Raw genomic sequence first — 22,625 nt, forward strand, 5'->3', positions numbered from 1 at the left:
ATGGGAAACACAATTGAGTGTAGAGATTCTATCCAGATAATTGAGTTCTGAAATAAATTCTTAATACCCAACTTTAGGGTTTTCTTTAAAGAAACAAGTAATGGAAAAAATGGTTCTTTTGCAGTGATAATCCTTCTGCGCTTTTATCTTGATCACCACTTATTCTGTGATGTGCATGATGTTGCCATAGACATATTCAGTTTAGTCAGCTGGCTTTTCCTTCCCCCTAGGTGAACTGTGTAGTTATGAGAGGTCTTAATGAAGATGAGCTGGTAGATTTTGTGGCTCTGACGGAGAAGCAGCCCCTGGATGTGCGCTTCATAGAATACATGCCTTTTGATGGTGAGCATTTCAGCACCCCTGGCTGTACTTTGGCTGAGAAAATGGATGATGCTGAATTGAGCAATTCCCACTTCTCCCGAAGTTGGTGATGGGATGTTGACCAAGGACGGGTCTACAGCTTCTGTGGCCTTGAGAGCTTTCTTGTTTGGAAAGGAGACAAATGAAATTCTGGGGGAATGCTTTATTTTATATCTTTCTGTGTGATCCTAGACAGAAAATAATACGTCACAAAATAAGCCTTCTGTTGCACTGTCACTGCCGCACACGTTGCACAGTAATATTGGTTCTCCTCTCATTCTAGGCAACAAGTGGAACTTCAGGAAAATGGTGAGCTATAAGGAGATGCTCGATACAATCAAACAGAGATGGCCAGAGCTGGAAAAAGTGCCTTGTGAAGAAGCCTCTAGCACTGCTAAGGTGATTAATGCAGTAGGATCAAAGGGAGCCCAGAAGTTTTGCAAAGTTCAGGGCTTGCTTATAAGCCTGCTATGTCAACACCAATTCAATTAGCTCTTGAAGGGAAAATTGAAATGGCTGCAATGGTCCTGGTAGACGCCTGCCCACATACTTTCAACAGTTGTGACAGTCATGATTAAAGGATTATGATATTGGAGAGAATCTGCCCGCTAAAATGAAACTGACTGTGGGAGAATAGAGAATGACTTAACTCTTTCCTTTGGATATATAAATATGATGTTTTTCCTGTAAAGTTATAAAAGTTGTAGGAATAGATGCAGCTGCGTACATGTGAGTCTACCATGTACATATGGTGTACCTATAGCAAGAGCTTATTATTCTTGCCACGTGTAAGTCATATCTTGAAACTGGGAAAGCCATGTGCAAAGCAATCCTCAAGATTGCTTCATGTGCGACAAACGTCTTCCAGGGCAATGACTTCAATGAAGGAAATTACTTTAGATTATCCTGTGATAATTGCATATGCTCATATTCTGTTTATGTCTTTATATTTTTCAATGTATTTGTTTTTTGTTTTTTGTTTTATAAAATCTTTTATTGGTTTTACAAAATTTTTAAAACAATACAAACATATAGAAAGACATACAAACACATATAGTTTCATAGCCTTTTTTTCATAAACCTTGTTTCTCAGACTCCCCCATACCTCCCCATTCTGCATCCCACTGTCCAAGATTTTTTAGCAACTTCTAAATATTTCTATCAAGCCTCTGTCCTCTTAGTCTTTCCTTCAGTCTAATCTTATATCACTGTAACCCTTTCTTTCTCAAAACCTCAACATTCTAACATTCATCGAGTTTATAGTAGTCCTTAAGATAGATTTTAAATTTCTTCCATTCTTCTTCCGCCGTCTCCTTCCCCTGATCACGGATTCTGCCAGTCATCTCAGCCAATGTCATATAGTCCATCACTTTCATCTGCCATTCTTCCAGAGTGGGTAAATCTTGTGTCTTCCAGTATTTTGCGATGAGTATTCTTGCTGCTGTCGTAGCATACATAAAGAAAATTCTATCTTTCTTTGACACCAATTGGCCGACAATGCCCAGGAGAAAGGCCTCTGGTTTTTTAAGGAAAGTACATTTAAGTACCTTTTTCATTTCATTGTATATCATATTCCAGAAAGCCTTAATCTTCGGGCACGTCCACCAAAGGTGATAGAAAGTACCTTCAGTTTCTTTACACTTCCAACACTTATTATCAGGCAAGTGATAAATTTTTGCTAGCTTGACTGGGGTCATATACCACCTATAGATCATTTTCATAATATTTTCCTTTAAAGCATTACATGCCGTAAATTTTATACCGGTGTTCCACAACCATTCCCAGTCATCAAACATAATGTTATGACCAATATCCTGTGCCCATTTAATCATAGCTGATTTAACTGTTTCATCTTGTGTATTCCATTTCAGCAGCAAATTATACATTCTTGACAAGTTCTTAGTATTGGGTTCTAACAATTCGGTTTCTAGTTTTGATTTCTCCACCTGGAAGACAATTTTCTTGTCTTGTTTATAAACCTCCATTATTTGATAATAATGGAGCCAATCTCGTACTTTAGGTTTCAGTTTCTCATGACTCTGTAATTTCAATTTGTCTCCATCTTGTTCCAAAATTTCCCAATACTTTGGCCATCCGGCCTCCATATTGAGTTTTTTAAATGTTTTAGCCTCCAAGGGTGACAACCATCTAGGGGTTTTGTTTTCCAACAAGTCTTTATATCTTATCCAAACATTAAACAACGCTTTTCTGACAATGTGATTTTTAAAAGACCTATGCACTTTGATCTTATCATACCATAGATATGCATGCCAACCAAATGCATTATTGAAACCACCTAAATCCAAGATATCTGTATTCTCGAGGAGCATCCACTCTTTCAGCCAGCAAAACGCTGCTGCTTCATAGTACAATTTTAAGTCCGGCAGGGCAAATCCCCCTCTTTCTTTTGCATCTGTAAGTACTTTAAATTTTATTCTGGGCTTTTTGCCCTGCCAGACAAATTTCGCAATATCTTTCTGCCACCTCTTGAAACAGTCCATCTTGTCAAGAATCTGCAAAGTTTGAAACAAAAATAGCATTCTAGGCAATACATTCATCTTGATAACTGCAATTCGGCCTAACAATGATAGTTTCAAATTTGACCATATTTCTAGATCTTTTTTAATTTCTGACCAACATTTTTCATAGTTGTCCTTGTACAAGTTCAAAAAATAAATAAATCTAAAAATATATTTTTCAATGTATTTGGGGTTCAATGCAATAGTGCTTCATAGGCTGCAATTCGTAAAGTGTGAACCTCAAGGATTCCCAGGAAGGGATTTCACATAGGAATCTTTGTAGGTTTGCTGAAAAAAAAAATTTTTCCTGTAGATGTCCGTTACACATTGAGAGTTTTATTCATGTATTTTGTTGCCTTTACATGTGTATAGATTATGGAATCCATGACCAACTGTGATTTTTCAGAATTTATACACTTGACCAAGCCCAGTTCTTATACATGATCTACAGATGGTTATTTTCCACACCAAACTTTGTCCCTTTGAACAAGTTTTAAAGTAAACATCATCTCGTCACATTTTGCTGAAATGCCGCCAGGGATCTGTTGTGGAATATTCCGTTTGCATACATATTGGGACAAAACTCGCACAACCAGATTTTACAGGAAAATTTTGGTATGAAGATAAGAAGCTCCGTAATTCTGGCAGCTACTCTTAATCAGATGTGGCCATACATAGTGAAAGAGTGATACAGCCCTGAAGAGTGAACTGTTCATTTTTCAGCATTGATTTCACACATATGTACTGAACAATTTTTCAGTTCGTAGTTAGATTTCCTTCTGGCAACTTACCTTGGACTTAGCCTGTGCGGTATCTTCACCTCTTCAGTGGCGAAGGAAGGGGAGTGTGGGGGCTGCAGGCCACCCCGGGTGTCATCAATGGGGGGGTGTGTGTGAGAAAATGACAAAAATATGAGGGTTTTTTTAAAAAATGGGCTCATGAAACTTTTTAGTTCAGTCAACAAACATAATGAGACGCAGCTGGCACTGGGCGCCACACCACGGGGGCTGGCACTTACTGCGGGGCCTGCAGCGTGCCCAAGCCACACATCTCTCCTGGGAGTGAACTGGTAGCTTGGCACCTGCAGGCTCCATGCTGCCTAAAATGGCAGCGTGGGACGTGTCTGCCCTCCACCTCTTCTTCAGCCACCCTACACCTGAAGGGGAGAGCTCCATGCAGTGCACTCCACCCGCAAATGCAGGGCGCACATGCCGTACCCGAGCGGCTAGCTAGGCCGCTGCGTCTCTTACTCCAGTTTTCATTAACTGGAATAGAACGATGCTGAAGCCAGTTAAGTAAGATATTAACGAAGATGTGCTTCAACTTATCTCTCTGTTTTCTCTTTCTCAATCCATGCCTGGGTCACAACAGGCATATAAGGTGCCGCGTTTTCAGGGACAAGTCAGCTTCATCACCTCAATGTCTGAACATTTCTGTGGATCCTGTAATCGACTGAGGATCACAGCTGATGGAAACTTGAAGGTAGGAGCACAGTATTATTCGCCAGCTTCATCTGGGCCATAAGAGTGCTTACATGATTATATAACCTTCATCAAGTGCGCACAAAATTGTCATTGCATTGCATCCAAAATGGGCCAGAAGTCATTGGATGATTGCTGCCTAGTTAGACTCAAGTGGTAAATCAAATAACAGTCCCTGTTGGATCCTACTGTAGATTTTTGTTTTGCTATTGGAAAGAACAACTATGTCTTTTTCCTTGGCTCTCGGTGTTGCAGAAACTGCCTTGTTTTCATAATGCAGCATATTTGAGCTGTTAAACTAATTGGTGAGAAGTCTCTGAAGATAAACACATTGTGTAGCTTTTTTATGTTAAATCCTCTTAAATTGGCAGCAGGAATGCTACTCTCGGTAATGTGACTGGGAGAGTGTGGGTTTTCTTCTTTGCCAGTATCCAGTTTCATTGCAGAACTCTGCCTGATCTGTCAAATCAGACATACGTTGCACAGACTGAATTGGGGGCCGGGATGGGGGTGGGGCTAGGAGGAAGAACGCTTCCTGCCACGTTATGCTTCCATGTTGTGTTTTTAAAATTAGCTTTCAATTAAATATTGGCACTTCCCACCCAGCGGTGACAGCCTTGCTTCCTGATCCCCGCCCTCCAAAATTTTCTGCAGTTGAGAAAGTGATGGCTATTGCCTTCAAATGTCCCTTTGACTACCAGTCCCCACATGGGTTTTAGTGTTGGAATGGACAGCTGATTCACTTTTGGGCAGAGTATAATTAAAGACGGATCTGGAGATAAAAACCTTTTGAGGATGTTTTCATGCCCTCAAAGTTGATGCATCCAGGCAACCAGGGTTATATGATTCTCTCTCCTCTCATCCTTTTTTTTTTACAGGTGTGCCTTTTTGGAAATGCAGAAGTGTCCTTGCGAGATCACTTGCGATCTAATGCCTCAGAAGAAGAATTGGTTCAAATCATTGGGGCAGCTGTTGGCAGGAAAAAGAAACAACATGCAGGTATTTTGTTTTACGATTCCAAGTTGTATAGGCTGCATTGTGCACTTCATTTAAGAGCAATTGCATTGCCATAGTGCCTAATAAAATATATGACCATAGGACTTTATCTATCTCTCCATCTATTTCTGTCTGTCCTGCAGTCCTACTATTTTTTTTTTAGCATGAGAGGATCCTGTTTTACGCTGAAAGTGTTAAGTGCAACTTAAGGGCTGCTGGTCACATTATTTACCTGGTCACACATTTCCCGCCTAATTTTTAGTCCCACATAGCAACACAAATACAGCTGGTTACGTTGTGACAGTGTGAAAGTTTCAGTTGTTGCAAATTTGTATTCATGAATTTCCCTGTGTTTTAGTAGTTGCTCGATTTGCCTAGTAGGTGGCAAATAAAAGCTGCTGTTGACCCAGGGATCTGGAAGCCTGGAGTGGTAGACAGGCAGAGTCAAAAGAAACAATATGTGGCCTCTATTTAACCAGGAATAGAGGGTCCATTTTCCGTTCTTAGCTAAGGTTTTTACACCTTCATGCCTTTTATTGTCTTATTGTCAATGAGATGACACCAGAGCCCTAGGAATCATCCAGAATTCTGCCGCCAGAAGACACAAACCTTATTATAGTTGTTTCTGAGGTCAAAGGTGAACCTCTGTAGGGAAACATTGATAATTCCGAGGCACATGTCTGGCTTTGCTGGAGCCCTGCTATTTCAGGTCCTGTTGTGCCATTCTACCTTCTAACCCAATCCTTCTCCACTAGTTTGCTACAGGAACCTGGCTGCCCATTTCCCATGCGAACTGTTTAACATCAGTTCTGCTTCAGGAGGTTCAAACTGTTTCCTTTTTCGCTTGAGGAGGATGTTAAAGAAGCCCATTTGTTGGGATGAATTCTTCCTCTCTGTGCTTCTGAATAATTTTCCTTATCAGGACTGGCTAACTAGATGTCTTGAATGCTAACATCTATGCTATTCCTTGCACTTTGCAAGTATTGTTTCCATTTACAATACAAAGCCAGTATGACTTAAAATCCTCAGCATCCTCTAATTCTTGTCTGTCTATCCTTTATTTATTCCCAGGCATGTTCAACATTTCCCAGATGAAGAACAGACCAATGATCCTCATTGGTGGGTGACCAATCAGTACGTAATAAACCATATCACAATGCTGTATTTACATTTGCCCCTTGGGGAAAGAGTCAGTCTTTTCCTAGGCTAAGTGTGTTTGAATTTTTAAAGAGGTGTACAAACAGCTTTTAAAAACAGCTCACAAGGAGAAATTGCATGTTACTTGGCAAAAACTCTTGTGATCTCTTTGGCCATTCACTTCCACCTTTTGCTGAGTGTGCAACTTGTTTATTCATTCTCATGGGGGTTTATGAGCTGCCTGTCTTTTTCTCTCTATAGCCTGTAGGTAAGCAGTTTATAGTGAAGGGGTATCTCATTCTCTTTTTTTTTTTTTATAATAAATTTTTATTAGTTTTCCATAAATAAAGAATAAACAAAACAAAAACATAGACATAAACAAACAAAAACATGACTTCCCCATACCACCCCTTTTCTGCATTCTTGTTTCAAGATTTTTCAGCAACCCTCTGATCATAACTTAAATATATTTCATGTATTTAACTTCAGTTAGTTATTAATACAACTGTAGTTCTTTATCTCTTATAACTCTGAGCCCCTAATTTTCCAAATTACAACAGTTTTTAAGATAAACTTTAAATTTGTTCCAATCTTCATCCACCGCCTCTTTCCCCCGGTCTCGAATTCTGCCAGTCATCTCTGCCAGTCCCATATAGTCGATCACCTTCGTCTGCCATTCTTCCAACGTGGGTAAATCTTGCGTCTTCCAATACTTTGCTAAAAGAATTCTTGCTGCTGTGGTGGCGTACATAAAAAATGTCCTATCCTTCTTTGGCACCATTTGGCCCACCATACCCAAGAGAAAGGCCTCTGGTTTTTTAACAAACGTTCTCTTCAGAACTTTTTTTATTTCATTATAGATCATTTCCCAGAAAGCCTTAATCTTCGGGCAGGTCCACCAAAGGTGATAGAAGGTTCCCTCCGTTTCACTGCACTTCCAACACTTGTTATTGGGCAAATGATAGATCTTTGCTAACTTAGCAGGAGTCATGTACCACCTGTAGATCATTTTCATAATGTTTTCTTTTAAGGCATTGCATGCCGTAAATTTAACACCAGTGGTCCATAACTGCTCCCAGTCTGCAAATTCAATGTCATGCCCAATGTCCTGTGCCCATTTAATCATATTAGATTTCACCATTTCATCTTGAGTATTCCATTTCAACAGCAAGTTGTACATTCTTGACAAATTTTTAGTATTGGGTTCTAACAGTTCTGTTTCTAATTTTGACTTCTCCACCTGGAAGCCTTTCTTTCTGTCCTGTTTAAATACTTCATTTATCTGTCGATAATGTAACCAATCTCTCACCTTAAATTTCAGTTTCTCAAAACTCTGCAATTTTACATTTTCACCATCTTGTTCTATAATTTCACAATATTTTGGCCAATTAGAACCCATATTCAATTTTTTCACCTCTTTTGCTTCCATTGGTGACAACCACCTGGGGGTTTTACTTTCAAACAGGTCTTTATACTTAATCCAAACATTATACAGAGCTTTCCTCACCATATGGTTCTTAAAACCTTTATGCAATTTTACCTTGTCATACCATATATATGCATGCCAACCAAATCTGTTGTCAAATCCTTCAAGGTCCAAAATGTCTGTATTCTCGAGGAGCAGCCAATCTTTCAACCAGCAAAACGCTGCTGATTCATAGTAGAGTCTTAAGTCCGGCAGGGCAAAACCCCCTCTATCTTTCGCATCTGTTAATGTCTTAAATTTTATTCTTGGCTTTTTGCCCTGCCAAACAAATTTCGATATGTCTTTCTGCCACCTCTTGAAACAGTCCATCTTGTCTATTATTTGTAATGTCTGAAACAGAAATAACATTCTAGGCAATACATTCATTTTGATAACAGCAATTCTGCCTAACAAGGAAAGTTTCAGCCTTGACCATATGTCTAAATCTTTCTTAACTTCTGTCCAACATTTATCATAATTGTCTTTAAAAAGATTCACATTTTTCGATGTCAAATTCACCCCCAGGTACTTCACTTTTTTTGCTATCTCCAAACCTGTTTCATTCTGGAATGTCTCTTTTTCTTCATTTGTTAGGTTTTTTTCCAATACTTTAGTTTTTTGTTTGTTCAGCTTAAATCCTGCAACTTGACCAAATATCTCGATCAGTTCTAAAACTCTTTTTGTACTAGTGATTGGCTGTTGCAAAGTCAAAACTAGGTCATCTGCAAATGCCCTTAATTTATACTCTTTCACTCCGACCTGAATTCCTTTAACCAACTGGTCCTTTCTAATCATATTTAACAAAACCTCCAGAACTAGTATAAAAAGTAGGGGGGAAATAGGACATCCCTGTCGTGTTCCTTTCTCTATGGCTATCTCTTCCGTTACCACATTGTTCACAATTAGCTTTGCCTTCTGCTCAGAATAAATTGCACCTATACCATTTTCAAAACCTTGGCCTACCCCTATCCCTTGGAGATTCTTTTTCATAAAACTCCAACAAATATTGTCAAAGGCTTTCTCCGCGTCCACAAAAATCAAAACCGCTTTTCTGTTAATGTTCATTTCCAACAGTTCCACAATGTCTATTATGTTCCTCACATTGTCAGACATGTGTCTACCCGGGAGAAAGCCAGATTGATCCTTATGAATCTCACCTGTCAATACTTTCTTCAGTCTTTTTGCTAAAATGTCTGCAAAAATTTTGTAATCCACATTTAATAATGATATCGGGCGGTAGTTCTTAACCTGGTTCTTTTCAGTCTCGGTCTTTGGTATAAGTGAGATAAAAGCCTCTTTCCACGTTTCAGGTGCCTTTTTCCCCTCCAATATTTCATTGCAAACTTCTTTTAGTGGTTGCACTAGACCTTCTCTCAAAGCTTTATAATATCTAGCCGTCAGTCCGTCTGGTCCTGGAGACTTTCCCAGTTGTGCCTTTTGTATGGCCTCCTCTATTTCCTGTTCTGTTATTTTCTCATTCAAAATCAACTTGCCCTGTTCTGGAATTTTCGGTAGTCCATAATTTTTAAGAAATTCTTCTATTTCTTGTTCATTTACTGGCCCTTGTGTGTATAATTTCCTAAAAAAACTTTGGAAACAGTTACTTATCTCATTTGGCTTATGAACATTCTTTCCCTCTATCTCCAAACAAGTAACTGTGTTCAATTTTTGTCTCTTTTTCAATTGCCATGCAAGGAGCTTCCCACACTTATCTGCAGACTCAAAAGTCCTTTGTCTCATTTGTTTAATTTTCCATTCTATCTCTTGATTTGTCAGTTCCATATATTGCGTCTGATAATATTTTATTTCTCTCAAAATTTCTTGAGACTTTGGTTTTGACCTCAGTTTCTTTTCTCCTTCCTTCATTTTTTCTAAAATTCTTTCTTTCCTTTCATTTTGCTTTTTCCTCTTGATTGAATTCTGTTGTATCAGGAAGCCTCTCATCACGGCTTTACTTGCGTCCCAAATTGTTCTTTTTTCCACATCTGTTCTCAAATTTATCTCGAAGTAATCTTTCAATGTCTTTAGGGCCTTTATACAGAATTGTTCATCTCTAAATAGAGAGTCATTCATTCTCCATCTAAAGGATCCAGTTGTTGTCATTTTCATTTCCATCTTTACGGCATTATGGTCGGAGCAGGTTTTTGGGCAGATTTCTACTTTTTTAATCTTTGTAGCCATCACACTAGATACCCAGATTTGGTCGATTCTCGTCCATGTCATTTTAGATTCCGAGAAAAAAGTTCCCTCTCTCTCGAGAGGATTCTTTGTTCTCCAAATATCAATCAAGTCCATATTTTCCGTCATCTCGAAGAAAGTCTTTGGTAATCTTCCTTCTTTAGATATTGTCTGTCTTTGTGCCTTGTCCATGTTTGTAGAAACCACTCCATTCATGTCCCCCATCATTATTATTTTGCAGTCGAGATAATCTAGTAAGGTCTCATGCAACTTCTTAAAAAATTCTGCCTTCCCATCATTTGGTGCATATACTCCAATTATCAAATATTTTTCCCCCTGGATCTGTACTTCAATTGCCAGGTATCTTCCTTCTTCATCCTTAAATTTTAACTTTGGGTCCAATTTTTCCTTTGCATAAATCACTACTCCTCTCTTTTTTACTTTATCGGAAGATATAAATTCTTGTCCCAGTCTTTTGTTCACCAACAATTTCCTGTGTGCTCTAGTTATGTGAGTTTCCTGTAGACATATCAGATCCAGTTGTTCCCTTTTCAAAATGTGGAAAACCTGTCGTTTTTTTCTGGGATGGTTCAAACCGTTGCAATTCCAGCTTAGAAGTTGCAGAGACATTTTGTTTGTTAGATGTTTGATCCTCCGACTGCTCCAAGTTTTTCTTCCTCTTCAGTTGGCAGTTGTGGTAGTCCAAATGATAGATTTGCAATGTCTGTTAGCCCTCCTCCTTCTGGTGTTAATCCTTGCCCTTCTCTTGCCGGATCCACCGTACCTTTCTGTAGGTCCTCTAGGTTTCTCTCCAAAAAGTACTCTTTCTCCTGTACTGTTCTTATTCTTACTTTCTTGCCTTTGTAGTTAAAGGACAACCCCTGTGGGAATTCCCACCTGAAAGGTATGAAGTTCTTCCTCAGCAAATTGGCAAGATCTCTATAAAAGGTCCTCACTTCCAAGATGTATTTAGGAATGTCCTTAAAGATTTGGACTTGAATGTTTCCAATCACCAAAGCTTTTTGATAATGAAGGTTCAGTATCTTGTCTCTTTCCTCTTTGGTTCTAAAGGTGATCAGACAATCCCTTGACTTCTTGCTTTGCTTTCTACCAAGTCTGAAAGCAGTTGTTATCCCCACTTCATCTTCCTCCAGATCTTCTTGCCAATTTTCCAGAATTGCCTCTGTGAGAAATTCCGCCAGATTGTCCTCTTCTTTCTCTGGAACCTGTCTAAATTTCAGATTTCGTTCTTTCCGTTGTAATTCCAGTAAGGAGAGGGCCGCTTCATGCTCATTCACCTTTTTCTCAATCGGCACAAGTCTTTCCTGTGTCTCACCTGCGACAGATTTTGCACTCTCTGCAATTTTCCTTGTTTCTGAAGATTCCTGAATCAGTCTATTTATAGATTCTGTATTTGTTGCCACTGATGTGGTATTCAAATCCAATCTTGCTGTAAGTTCTGTCAATTTCTTTGAGTTTTCTGCTGATTGCTTTGTTAAGGCCTCAAGGGATTGATTTATTTTAAGCAGTGCCTGTGTCATAGGTTCCATTGATGCTGCTGTCCCAGTGTCTGGTGCAGGCACTGTGTTGCCAGAGATTGAGCCTCTTTTCTTTTGTGTTAGTTTAGCTTTAGATCTGGTTCTTATCTCCTCTGCCGTGCCACTCATATCCCAAGGCCGTTCTCACAGGAAAAACTTGCAATGGAAAATCCCAGTATTAGTCAGTTACTTTACAATTTTTCCCTCTTAGCCCTCAAGAGGGAGCAGTTAAAAGTTTCCAAGTTAGAAACAACAAAGAGACAGAAAGCCGGATGTAGAAAATCTCAAGTCCGCCATTAAAGTTGTAAAACTTTTTCTCCAATTTAAATTTGGTTAGTCCAATATCAGTAACAAAGTCCCATTTAAATCTTAAATGTCTTAAAATTTTTCCACCATTTAAGGTATAGTCTATATCCACTTCAAAGTTGTTTTAAAGAACAGTTTTCCCGGTGTTAAGTCCTGGCAGGTCGTCCCGGGGATCAGAGCAGTGAAAAACTTTGTTTCCCTTTAAATTAAAAGTATCTTCGCAAGACTGTCTTTTTTCCCCCTTCTCCTGCCAATCTGGAGGGGAGAGATACTTTTGACAGCTCAGGTTTGACAGTTCGCAACTAAGTCTCTAATAACTGCAGCGAGGTCTTTCGTTGCTTTAAATTCCTGCAGTCCGGGGGGGGCAGACTTCCTTATTTTTTGCCCTCCCGTTTTCAGCCAAATTTTCAATTTTTAAAGGTTCCTAATTTTTTTCCTTCTTACTCACGGGAATCCAGTCCAGATTTTCTTTTCAGGAAGGAATCGGCGCTCTCCGCTAATGGCGACGCGGCTTCACTCCGCAGGCTGGGTAGCGACTCTCAGCACCGCGCTCACTCCCGATGCCGCTCCGGAGCCTTTAAAAAGGCTCTTTCACAGTACCGGGGGGCGCAAAGGTGCCCACCGAGTCTCCTTGCTCTCAGGCTTCCGCGCCTGAGATTTTAGGGGTCCCCCGCTCGCCGTAGCGGGTAAGACCCGAACTTGCGGAGCAGTCCTTCTCCGGAGCTCGGAGGTAGGACCGCCATTAAGCGCTGGCACCGACCGGAAGTCTCGGGGTATCTCATTCTCTCTGTGTTCTTCTCAGCTGCTTTAAAATTGGGCGCATTGCCAGAATTACATAGTTGGGATTTGGATAACTTGGGAACGGGAACAATTAGCTACTAGCACTTCCACAGCATGGGAGAACTATGTGGTGAGCCAGTACTCATCCCACTGGCGCTCTATTGAGATAGGTTTGGGGACTTGCCTGTAATTCAACAAGACGTTTTGGGGAGAGCGAAGGAAGCTCGATGCAAAGATGGGACCCCTCTAGCTGGCTTTGGAATGGCAGGCAGGCTGCCTACAGTCTGTTTACGCAGCTAAGAGCTGGATTGAGTCTGACAAGCGTGCATTCAGCATCTCGGGAAAACTAACCACTGGCATTCTCTGTACAAACAGTCTGGTTTCTGTGACCAGAGTTGAGCCAGCTTTGTCATGACACGCAGGCTAGCCGAGGCATATGGAGAATGACTAGAAGGGCCTCCTAATTTGGACTTCAGGCTGATTGCATGGTTCCCCCGAAGTCAGCTAGCATGTAAACAGGCAGAAGGAAGCGGTTAGAGAGCACACCAAGGAGGTGTTGAGGGAATGTAGCCTCCACTGCCACTGAGTGCTGTGCAAAGAATTAGTTGTGCTGCTCTGCTGCCTTAGCATATTTCCACGCTTCCCTTCACTGCTTTATGGGGATTTTTAAAAAGTGATCTCATTGTTTCCCTTTGACATCTTGCTTCACATAGGCTCATTGGCAGGAGAGTGCCGGCGGGGGGGAGTTTGACAATTGCAAAAAGCGAAGGATAAGATCTATATAGCATAGACATTAATGAGAACTGTGAGTTGGCAGCACTGGATTCTAGAGCATAGACACTGTCTTTTTAAGCCCCTCATTTCCCTAATCTGTATGTTGTGCTCCTTCCTCTTCCTGCATGTATATGCAGTTGTAACCAAGCGGACCTAGAAGCACAGCCCATGATAGAATGTATATTCACTGTGCCTTATCCCTTGCAAAGTACCAGGGCGATGCTTTCCCCCCTTCCACTGCTAGGATGGCCATTGTGGCTAGCTCCTCTCCCATCACATAAAATGGAAAGCTAGCCACTATATTTCAAGCTGTCTGAAACTTAAAGAGGCCATCTGGGGGGAAAAGCAGAATATTGGTGCACATATAGCATAGGTTTGCTGGCAAGTGAACAGGAGAGAGTCCAGTTTAGTTGGAGGCCTGGCTCTATTGCTTGCTTAACCTCACATTTAATCCCAGACCTATGGAGAAGGGCAGGCTTTCCCCTTTCAAATTCCATCTGGTATTTGGTTGCAGGTGGCACCTAAGTAATATTTCCCCATTTCCCCCCTGCTTGTTAATGAGCATCCTGGACTGCAGGGGTGTGGACCCCAGATCTCTTTGTCTGGCCCTTGGGACTCTCCTCAAGTCATTCCCCACTCATGGTCCCTGCCCTGCAATCTCCTTTAATGTGTCCTTGAAATGTGAGGATGCCTCTTATTTATCTGCATGGAGAGAGGGCTGTGTGTGTGTGTGTGTGTGAGAGAGAGAGAGAGAGAGAGAGCGAGAGAGAGAGAGAGAGACCTCTGGCTCTTCATGGCCAGAATGTAGCCTACTGTAGAAAAGCAAGCATAACATCCATAGCCCCACCCACCTTTTGCCTCTGCACCTTCCCCGCCCCCTGGCATGCCCTCCCCAGCGAGCTGCCTATGAAGGGATGCAGCCCTTGGCTGAAAACCACTTCCCCACTCCCATTGCTCTGCCTACTCACGTCACCTATAGGAAATTCCCACAGATCATTTGAGCATGTGGCAGGCATCTTCCATCACTTCTTCACCATTCTTGGTCCCTGGCAAACATGATGGAATTTTAACCCTCAACCTCTTTGGCTGGCAACATTCCAAAATGTATTTGGAACCTCTTCTTCTGAATTACTTTGTCTGTGTTGGGAGAGGAGGAAGTGATATTCAAAATCTTCCAGAGCATTTGCAGTCCAGGGGAACCAGCTATGAATACATCCATCGTTATTTATTTGTGGGGCAACTGGCTGTAAATCCACGGTGAGGAAAATGGTGCTTGCTAAGTACACTTCTCCAATCTTTTTGAAGCTGTGGGTTAAACCACAGAGCCTAGGACTTGCTGATCAGAAGGTCGGTGGTTCGAGTTCCCGCGATGGGGTGAGCTTCCGTTGCTCTGTCCCTGCTCCTGCCAACCTAGCAGTTCGAAAGCACGTCAAAGTGCAAGTAGATAAATAGGTACCGCTCCAGCGGGAAGGTAAACGGCGTTTCTGTGCGCTGCTCTGGTTCGCCAGAAGCGGCTTAGTCATGCTGGCCACATGACCCGGAATCTGTACGCCGGCTCCCTCAGCCAATAAAGCAAGATGAGCACCACAACCCCAGAGTCGGTCACGACTGCACCTAATGGTCAGGGGTCCCTTTACCTTTTTATACTCCTGGTCAAGCCCTGTACTGTTGGACCAAACATGTTAAACAGTGGTGCATTCCTTGCGATATGAGCTTTCCTGGTGGAAGGCAGCTGTGCTGCAGGAGTGCTCTTTTGATATTGCACCCCAAAATTAGAGCCTCTGAGTGCTCCAGCATTTCTAAAAGAAGGGACACATTCTCTTATATGAAAAGACCTTGAATCCTTTGTAAGGATTCATCTTAAAGACATAGCTGGTCTATGAGCTGAACTGCACCAAGCTTTGCCTCATCTCTCTGCTGCTGGAAATGAAATAGGACTGCTGGGGGAACAGAAGCTTCCCAGGGAAGCAGGAAAAAGCGTGTGCTGAGACTTCTTAAAGGTACACATCATTAAAAAGAGCTTTGGCTACTGCTTTACATCTCCCCCCGCCCTTCTCCCTCCCTTGCTCATAAAGAGAATTGCTGCCATTATGTTTAACAGGCTCCTTTTGACTTGGTCCTTGGCACTGGACACTGGAATTGCCACAGCCAAGGGATTAATGAGAAGGGCAGAGAGGGCTGGTTCCCAGTGGACTTGGAACTGAACCTGGCAAAGCTCCCAGCCAGAGCAAAGGTAACGCGTGTCAGCGAGGGAATCTGAGCTTGCCGCAGCAAAGCTCCAAACATGACGTGTCTGTTGTTAACACAGCGAGAGCTGGCAACAGCAAGTGACTCCTTTTTATTGTAGTCGCTTGAAGTTGGGGCTACTGCTCCAAAAGGAGTAAGTCTACGTTGCAGCTTCCTTTCCCATTCTTGGAACTTGGAAGAAGGAGCAGGCAACGGCTTTGCATCAGGAGTAGCGTACTGTGAAAAGCCTATGACAGCACCACAATTCATCGTACTTACTCTTAGCTCAGTTTAATGAGACACTGCTTCGAGCTTGACAGAGTGTGTTTGGGGGTAGGGCTGTAGCTTTGGAAGAGATATCAGCTTTGCTTGCAGAAGATCCCTGGTTCCCTGGCATCTCCAGGTACAGCTGCTAATGTCCCCTGCCCGAAAGCCTGGATAGCTGCTGCCACTCAGTGTAGAGAGTATTGAACTTGATGGACCAATTGAGTGGACATGAGGCAGCTTCCTATGTTCCTAAATATATGCATGACCACGAAGCCAGCAGCCTCATGAGTGATCTTGTAGGTGAATATATTTATGTGGGCTACAGTATAGCTTTCCCACCCCAGGCCACCAGCCTTCTAGCCATCAAGCAAGCTGCTTCTCAAACAATTTTAGAAGGGATATTTGAGGTTATTGGGTCAAGCCCCCTTCATCAGGGCAGGAATCTTGCAACTACAGAATCTCTGCCAGACACAGAGCCACTGCTGGAGTATGTCCAGCGGGGAGCCCATCACTGCTCTAGGTTCTTGCCATTGGGAAGCGTCTCCTAATGCTTAGCAGGAGATCCCTTCCCTGCAATTTTCATCTGCTAGTTCCAGAATTGCCCTCTGGATGTGTGAAATAGAGAGCAAGTCTGCTCCATCTTTTAAGTGGCAAGTCCTCCGGACATTTGAGTGCATGCTATCATGCTTCCTGTTAGCCTTCTCTCCTCCAGGCTAAACATGCCCAGCTATTTCAATCATTCCTCATGGGCCTTGGTTTCTAGACCATAGCTGTCAACTTTTCCCTTTTCTTGCGAGGAATCCTATTCGGAATAAGGGAATTTTCCTTTTTAAAAAGGGGAATGTTGACATCTATGTTCTAGACCTCTTGCCATCTGGTTGCCCTCCTGTTTGTTTCTTGAGGGCTGCAATTGCTATTCAGACAAAGTCAAAAGCGTCTTTGGGTGCATTCAAATGGCTGGGTACAGGGAAAGGTGCTCTGTGCCTTTCAGTTGCAGTGTGCTGAAGCTTAGTAGTGGAGCCTTAGTTTTGTGCATGAGTTCATGCACAAATTAGAAGCTGGCCTCTTATTCACAGTGCAGTGCATCCTTTAGATTCCTCATGGATCCTCATACTTATTCTTTTTTAAATATGTTGATAGCCCTTGTGACCATGAAGAAAATTGTTTTAAAATGGCACCATTATCTGCTTGAGATTTGATATATGTGGAGCTTTTCAGAGACAGAAATGGGAGCATGTCATTCTGCATGCTCCATCCTTCCCCACAGACCCATTTAGTTTCTGTTCATTCCTGCACTGCCGATTCTCACTAGTATTCAATGAGTCAGCATTTCTTTCCACACTTCTTGTGTTCAGTTAGATGATTCTAGAATAGGGAGTAAACTGCTAGCTTTTCAGAATGGCTTTAGTAGCCATAATTTAACCCTGTGCTGAAAATTTCTTCTATCCCTTCCCCCATCATTCTCTTGTCAAGTGATAATAAAAGAAACTGCATTTGAAAATTATCAAAGTGGGGAGGGGGGATGTGAGTAAAATCTGATGGGTGGGGGTACAGGGTTTTTGCTGGACTGGGGGATTTTAAGTGGCCATGGGTTCCCTTTTAAATAGAAGCAGCAAACACACCAGCCTGCCCAGCTGCCTGCACTTCAGCTAAAGCCCAGGGAGGTCACTCCTGTCTTGGAGCTTTTTCAGATTAGGAAGTGCTGGCAGCCAGGGAGACTGCAGGGTGCTGGAGTAGTAGAAAGAAAAGCACAGCTCCTTCAGCCACCTCACAACAATAAAGTCTGCTCAACTCTGCACTCACAACTCTAAAGCAGCCATCAAACGAGGCATTAAAATGGAAGCCCATTTTGGGGGAAATAAAACTTCTGAGAAATCGAACGGGTTTCTGCACAATGTTACCATGTTGGAGCAGAACACTCGCGTAGTATAATTCTGCACTGTGATAGAATTTGGCTTTCTGGATTGGTGGATTTCTTTTATTTGAGCCTCAGCTTGGCCTGCAAGCTAGCACACACCTACTCAGTTTCATGCACCTGAAAGCAGCTGCTTTTTAATAACTGATAACTGGCCTGGCAAATTAAGTAAATTGCATTATCTAGAAGGATATGAATTTATTTTCTTCTTCTCTCTCGCTCTTTGGTTTGTGGGGGGTTATAGAACTCTGTGTAAAATTCCTAGTAGCTTCTCTCATCCAACAAACTTAACAACCCTGTGTTTTTTATTTCCCTAGAGGCAGCATCATGGTCGTTCCCACTGCTCCAAGATGCCCTGCAGGACCGAGCTTGTTTAAATGACGGGAGCCACAGAACTGGCCACTGGCTGACTCCAAGAGCAAGTTTATCCAAACAGATGGGGAAGACATTCCAGAAAAATGTCTTTATAGGACATCATGCTTTGCCAGGAACTTGTTCAACAGGACAGCTTGCAGCAGGAATTCTGCAAGCTCAGCTACGCAGCCATTGCATTTGCCAAAAGAACTTGAGCTCAACTTTGGCAGCAAAGTGCCTTAGGACAGGAACTTTTATCCCTCAGCAGGCTTTTCACATGATTAGAGGCATTCACTCTGGGGTGACCAGGAGCGAAGCAGAGGAGAAGAACCAGGGACCTCTTCCCAGCGGCCAATTTCTTAGTGCCTCAGATCGTCTAACCCACATTGACCAGGAGGGTCGTGCCTCCATGGTGGATGTGGGCAGGAAGCTGGATTCTGAACGGACTGCAGTGGCCAGTGCTGTGGTCCGTCTGGGCGAGAAAGCATTTGCCTTGGTGCAACAGAACCAAATGAAAAAGGGGGATGTGCTAGCAGTTGCCCAGATAGCCGGGATTCAGGGAGCCAAGCTGACCAGCCAGTTGATTCCACTGTGCCACAACGTCCCACTGAGTCTGGTGGACGTGTCCCTGAGTCTAGATGAGAGGAGGCATGCAGTGGTGATTCAGGCTCTGTGCCGCACCTATGGGAAAACCGGTGTGGAAATGGAAGCCTTGACCGCTGCCAGCCTAGCTGCCTTGACCGTCTATGATATGTGCAAAGCAGTTACTCACGACATGGTCATTGAGGAGGTGAAACTGCTCAGCAAGAAAGGAGGGCAAAGAGGAGACTTCCAGAGAGGCTAACATAGGTCTAAAGTTTCCGAACCAAGGCATCACTTGCCGGTCATCAAAGGCAGCACCATCACATACTAGGAAGTGGAGATCTAGCTGCTGGGAATTACAAAGCACAACTTGAGTTATCAATCATCTTGGCAGCTGTTTTAAATGACTTGACTTTCCTGTATGAAACAGACATCGTTCATCTCATTTGCCTGCCTATGTAGTAAATGGGCTCCTTGGCAGTAGTGTTGAAGTTCTCATCTTCCTGGGGTTTCTTTGGCTTCCTGAAGTGTAGCTGTACTGAGCACCTTAACTATTCTCAGTGTACAAGGCTACAGTCCCCACTATTCATGGCTGTCCATCTTTTGGCACCTGCACTAAAAACATGTGCATAATAGGATTTCCACTGATGTAGAGTAATATGATCCAGAACTAGGAATTCAGGCAGAGACAAAAAAAAAGTGATTAGAATTTTCAAGCAAGTGAACAATGATTTTTAATACTTGGGCCTAACACTGGAAAATATATACTATTTTTTACCACTTCGGCCAAATAACACTTCGGTACGGTGAGAATAGGCTACATTTCATCCTTGAAAATGGAAAACAGGTGTTTGTCAACTGAGAAAACTGAAATACTCAAATTAGTCCCAGTAATGCTGTGAGACTCTTGCTTCCAGTGGTGTTGAATGTTAATGGGGCATTTTAATTCTCACAACAGAATTGTGCTAAACACAGCTACCATTTATCTTCCAGTCATTAAATGTTCTGGAAATAGGTCTCCCTTCATCAAAATTATTATTTTTTTAAAGCTATAGGCTTGTTTCTTTTCTGCAAAATACTGGAAGGAATACAGTTTCGGGCTACACACTCCTTTGTGCCAAAACCAGTCACTGGGCTACATTTCTGTCACCACTCCAAAACATTTCCATCCTGTTTCAAAAAACCTGCTGGATCACCAAATCCCCCAGGCTCTTCAAGGTAGCGTTCAAGATGATGGAATCCTCTGTGAGTAGCACACTAAAATGGCAACAAATATAGGGAAACAGTGTCTTCCAATTCCCCCACATACAGTTGATGATGGTGTTAGGATGGAAGGATTTTAAGGCAAACCCAAGTGTCTGGGATTGGGAAAGCTCATTCTGAACATGATTGGCCATACAATTTTATCAGCAGGACTTAATGTTTAAATGCATCCTTCTTACACATACTGACCCCCAACTTCACCACATGCCCCCCTCTCAGGTGTGCAGAGCAATGTGTGCACATTTCAATGATCATCCTGTTTATTTTTATTATTTTTTGCGAACTCCTTGACAATTAAACTTCAGAAGTGACATTTTTAAAACTTATAGATTAAAAGCTTGACTTTGCATTTTTAATACTTCTGCTGGTCTTTCTTTCTTTCTTTCTTTCTTTCTTTCTTTCTTTCTTGGTTGTTCTGAGGATATATGAACATTTGTTTCAGTCCTGCAATTTACCTGCTTTTCGTTTTCAGATTGTGTCAGGAATCTCATTTGAAATTTTAAATTGCTTTCTTTGACCTAAGCTTGCCACACCATAAAATATACGCCTTTCTTGGATGGGGTCTTACAATATCAAAAATCCGCCATTTCCACCGTAAATGCCTCCTATACATATCCCCATGAAAAGAATAAGAAGCACAGGAATACAGCTGGGACTTGTGTAAAATAAGATGTTTTCCAATGGATCTTCTGATATACCAGGCATTGCAGGAAGGCATTGGCCTAGGGATGTTAGGAAACTGCTCCAATCTAGTTAAAGTCGATAACAAAAGAGAAGTTTCCCATGTGCGTGTTTCCGTGACTTTTGCACCTTCAGCAATATTTGGCATGCAAGCTAATGTAGATAACACAGTAAACCCAGTTGTACACTCAACATGGAGACAATAATACAGCTCCCACCTGCCAAATGTGAATGAGTTCCTTTCTTCCTTTCTTTTTAAAAATTGAACTATATAAAGTGTACATTTGGGGCTTTTCGCTTTCCAGTTGTAAACGAATAGGCGTGATTTCTTTTAAAAGGGCTTGGAAATTAACTTTATCTCACGAACGGAAAACTTGCTACAAATTCTGAATACATTTGTGTTACTTTCTGAAAAACTGTCCAATAATTGAAAACAGGGTACCCAGATGTGGTTTTGTTACAGTTGCCCCTGAAGCTTGTCTGCAGGGGAAAAGATGGGGCTTCATGCTTACTGGTTTGGCAAAATGGCCTTTTGATCCATTTTTAAAGGAGGTCATTTTATATTTAAAGTGAGTTGTTAAGCACATTTTCTGGTGTGCCATAATCAAGCACTATATGATTCTTGGATCTATGTACAAGTTTGGTATGTTTTCTAGATAATGGTGTACTTGGGATATAATGATTTACGCACAGATTTACTGAAGCACTGAGATTTGATTTTATTGCTCTACTGCACTTTTAATAAATAACAATTGCAAACAATGAGAGTATGTGGTCTTCATTATTCAGATATCTGTCTACTTTCTTTACGGATAAAATGTTGAACATTGAGGGGGGAGTCATTAGGAATGAATGGGAACTTTCATAGAAACTAGAAACAAGAAAGTTTAAACTTACAACCACTTTTTTATGCAAACAGCTCTGTTGGATTCAACCGAAAGTCCATCTAATTCAGTGGCCAGCCAAATGTGCCTGGGGGAAGCCCACAAACGTACTGTGAGCAATGGTGTTCTTCTGTTACTTCTGAGCAACTGGTGTTCAGAAACATGCTGCTTCTGTTACAGAAGGTACCATATAGCCATCATGACTGCTAGCTATTAATATTCTATTCATTGTTGGTGGCGCTCACTACATATTGTGATGTCAAGTGCCATATCTGAGCTATACGCTGTGTGAAGAAGTACTTTCTTTTTGTCTAGCCTGAATCTCCCACCATTCAGCATCATTGGATCCTAGGATTATGAGAAAGGGTGGGAAACCTCTCCCTATGTGCTTTCTTCACATCATGCCTAATTTCATTGTTTCAAAATGTTTTACACCATGTCAACAATAAACCAGAACTATCTTCTTGTCCATTAGGCTTGATGTCTAAAACCAGGCAAAATAAACATGAAAGGGGGATTGATGACGTAAGGGGAGGGTTAATTAACAATAGGTTTTCAAATGGGTGAGCTTGGATAGTTGACTTCAAAGACTTGGGATTTGATAAGATACCAGTAATTAAATTTATGGGATGCATAGAAAAGCACAAGGAAGAGCATAACAGGGTTAAGAAGAGATGGTGAGGGCAGAAAATGTAATTTGAAAAGTGCTTATGCCTCAGATTTCTGCACACCTCTCTAAGCAATGTGTTACTAGTTCTAGGGAATAAGAAAAGGACTGGTAATATTTGTGTTTTGCTAATTGTAGCAAGAGGAATAGATCAAGACACAAAAGGGGTGAAATGATCTATATACTAATGTTCCAATATCTATGACAGTTATTCTTGTTTGATTCTGAAGTAGCTTTCTCCCTCATTTTTCA

General features: G+C 41.8%; 1 protein-coding gene across 3 annotated transcripts in view; it reads left to right on the forward strand.

Moving 5' to 3' along the window:
* MOCS1 (molybdenum cofactor synthesis 1) overlaps positions 1 to 21,584 on the forward strand; it is a 38,739-nt gene extending 17,155 nt beyond the window's left edge. For 2 of the 3 annotated variants that reach the window (XM_028724411.2, XM_028724412.2), the window contains exons 6-11: positions 231 to 342; positions 644 to 759; positions 4,251 to 4,361; positions 5,239 to 5,359; positions 6,428 to 6,475; positions 18,260 to 21,584. In XM_028724411.2, the coding sequence (XP_028580244.2) occupies positions 231 to 342; positions 644 to 759; positions 4,251 to 4,361; positions 5,239 to 5,359; positions 6,428 to 6,475; positions 18,260 to 19,140 (1,389 nt within the window). In that variant the 3' untranslated portion in view covers positions 19,141 to 21,584. Of the gene's footprint in view, positions 1 to 230; positions 343 to 643; positions 760 to 4,250; positions 4,362 to 5,238; positions 5,360 to 6,427; positions 6,491 to 18,259 lie in introns of all 3 variants that reach the window. The other variant, XM_028724413.2, reaches the window with a different exon arrangement.
* The last annotated feature ends 1,041 nt before the right edge of the window (positions 21,585 to 22,625 follow it).

This window comes from Podarcis muralis, chromosome 3 (genome assembly GCF_964188315.1).
Source record: "Podarcis muralis chromosome 3, rPodMur119.hap1.1, whole genome shotgun sequence".
Taxonomy (NCBI): domain Eukaryota; kingdom Metazoa; phylum Chordata; class Lepidosauria; order Squamata; family Lacertidae; genus Podarcis; species Podarcis muralis.